Source organism: Colletotrichum chrysophilum (genome assembly GCF_026319265.1).
Source record: "Colletotrichum chrysophilum strain AFK26 chromosome Unknown scaffold_507, whole genome shotgun sequence".
Lineage (NCBI taxonomy): Eukaryota > Fungi > Ascomycota > Sordariomycetes > Glomerellales > Glomerellaceae > Colletotrichum > Colletotrichum chrysophilum.
Window position 1 is genome coordinate 1 of NW_026517794.1, and position 2,189 is coordinate 2,189.

Sequence of the window (2,189 nt, forward strand, 5' to 3'; positions counted from 1 at the left end):
GTCACCATCATCACCTGCCCGTCGAGAACGAAGATGTTGCGGATGAGCTGCCACGAGTCGCAGTGCCGCAACGTCGCCACCTCGGGCCCTCGTCCGGGTAGTCCGCCCCATGCGTGGACGAGCACCATGAGCACCTCCCGAAACATCCTCAGCCGTCGGAGCCACTGCCGGACCCCCTCTCGCCTGAGCCGTTGCTTCCTCGGGTCCCATATCGATGTCCCTAGCTGCCTCATCACGACCGCCGCTCCGGGCTCTAGCCAGCTGTTCTTCGCGTTCGTCGCGAATGATTGTCCGGCCCCGAGCCGCACCATGCTGTCGACGATCCGCCCTAGCTTGACCAGCGTCTTAAACCTCTCCCAATCCCCTGCGAATAGTGAATCGAGCAGCTTCTGTGCTTCGACGACCTGGTTCCGGAGCGCCCGCGTGAACTCCTGAACCATGATGCGCTCGCCGTTGTGGAATAGCGACTCGCCGTCCTCAGCCCAACGCACCGACGGCTGCCCACCCATCCGCATTCGCCACCCTTTCCCCAGCGCCATCCATCCGATAATAGTGCTGGCGACCGTATGCGCGCCTACACACATCCAAACGGCATGTTGATCCCGGAACGCGAGTACTGCTTTGATCCCGACCTCGTCCTGGTCCCGGGGCTGGTCCTCAAACGCAGCCTCCAAGAAGAAGAGCCGGGACCACCACAGAATAGCGGCCAGCATTCCTGTGTATAAGTGCGGCTCCGTATACCCGAGCGGATGGGACCGGATCCCTCACGCCGCACAGAAGCAGAGCAGCGAGTTTGAATATATATGCCCGCCCACCTGAGTCTTGATCGAAGCCACTATGAACAAGAAGACAGCCCGGTCAAGCGTGTCGTTATCCTTCTGGGAATCCATACCCTCATCCCCTGCTTCGTCGTCGGCCCCATCCTCACTGTCCTGGTCGCTACGGAACCCGTTATTATGGCCGCTGGCGATGCTGCTCCTCTCCAGCTCGTCTACTACATCACATAGCAAGCTCCACTGCTCATCCGTGAAGCGGATGGCCCATCGCTCTAACGCCTCATCCCTTCCGATTTGGTGCGCTCGCCAGCAGAAGCCCAAATATCGATGCCCGACGGTCCGGTATTTAGCCATTGATGCCTCCTTGCCCTTCAGACCAAATGGCATCCCGCTGGGAGTGGTGCTCACGATGCTGGCAAGCCATTGGAGCGTCTCGGTCGGCACGCTGCCCAATCGCCAGCTGCACCGTTCCACCTCGCGATCGAAGCTCTCCCCGAGACGCAGCAATATCAGCCGTTCTTGCGCACCGTCTTTATCTTGCTCCCGGCCTCGTCCCGCCGTCGTGCTCTTCGCCCGTACCCACTCGGCTGCTTCGAATATGTCCAGTAGATCTCGAGACCCGAAGTGCTTGACCCAGCGCACCCTCTTCACCCACGACGAGTCCCGGTCCATATCTTCTTTCAGATCCCCTCGGCGAAATCGCTCGCCATCCTCGGCATCCAATTCAGCCGTACACTGGGCCACCATCAGCTCCATGGCATCCTTCTCCGAGTTGTTGGCCGGGTCGGGCCACGCCTCGGCCTCGTTGCTGCGGACGATCCAGTATCGAGCGTGTTTCCCGCGCATCCACGTCTGTAATTGCACCTTTATTGATCTGAGCGGACCGGATGTATGCCCAGCCTCCCTCCAATGGCGTGTGATGTTGTCTCTTGCTGTTGTGAGATATCGGCATATAGAGCAGCTATAACCCTGTAAAATATCAAGCTGTTTGATGGCTAAGCTGCTATCCGTGGGGAGAGCATCAACCTTCGGATCGGCCAAGTCCATCCTGCTGTAATAGTCCTTGATATCTCGAAGAACGTCCCCTTTCAGCTGATGTTCGTGGCGGAAATATGACTCGATGCCGCGGCGGGGCCGGACAGCTGCCTTGCATTTGCAACAGATGAGCATACGATACTCCTCGTTAATTTCAATAAAGCTATTCATAGTTAGTTAATACTCCTCACAATCTTATAATAGTAAATAAGCTATAGATTATCTGTCAGATAAGGCTATCCGAATATGGATATGTCAGGCACAAGGATTGCATATCCAAAGTATGCATATAACACCTATATCTCCGAATATTCCGATGTCGGATTCCAGCGAGAACACACCGACTTTTTACTATCATCATCATCATCATCATGATGG

General features: G+C 56.4%; 1 protein-coding gene across 1 annotated transcript; it reads right to left on the bottom strand.

Annotated features, from left to right (window-relative positions):
* Window positions 1-764: 764 nt before the first annotated feature.
* On the bottom strand, window positions 765-1,974 carry COL26b_014517 (uncharacterized protein; the record flags this gene model as incomplete). Its single annotated transcript, XM_053187088.1, has 2 exons — window positions 765-1,628; window positions 1,803-1,974. Coding segments are annotated over 2 exons (1,036 nt in total), but the record flags the coding sequence as incomplete, so codon positions are not given.
* Window positions 1,975-2,189: the final 215 nt, after the last annotated feature.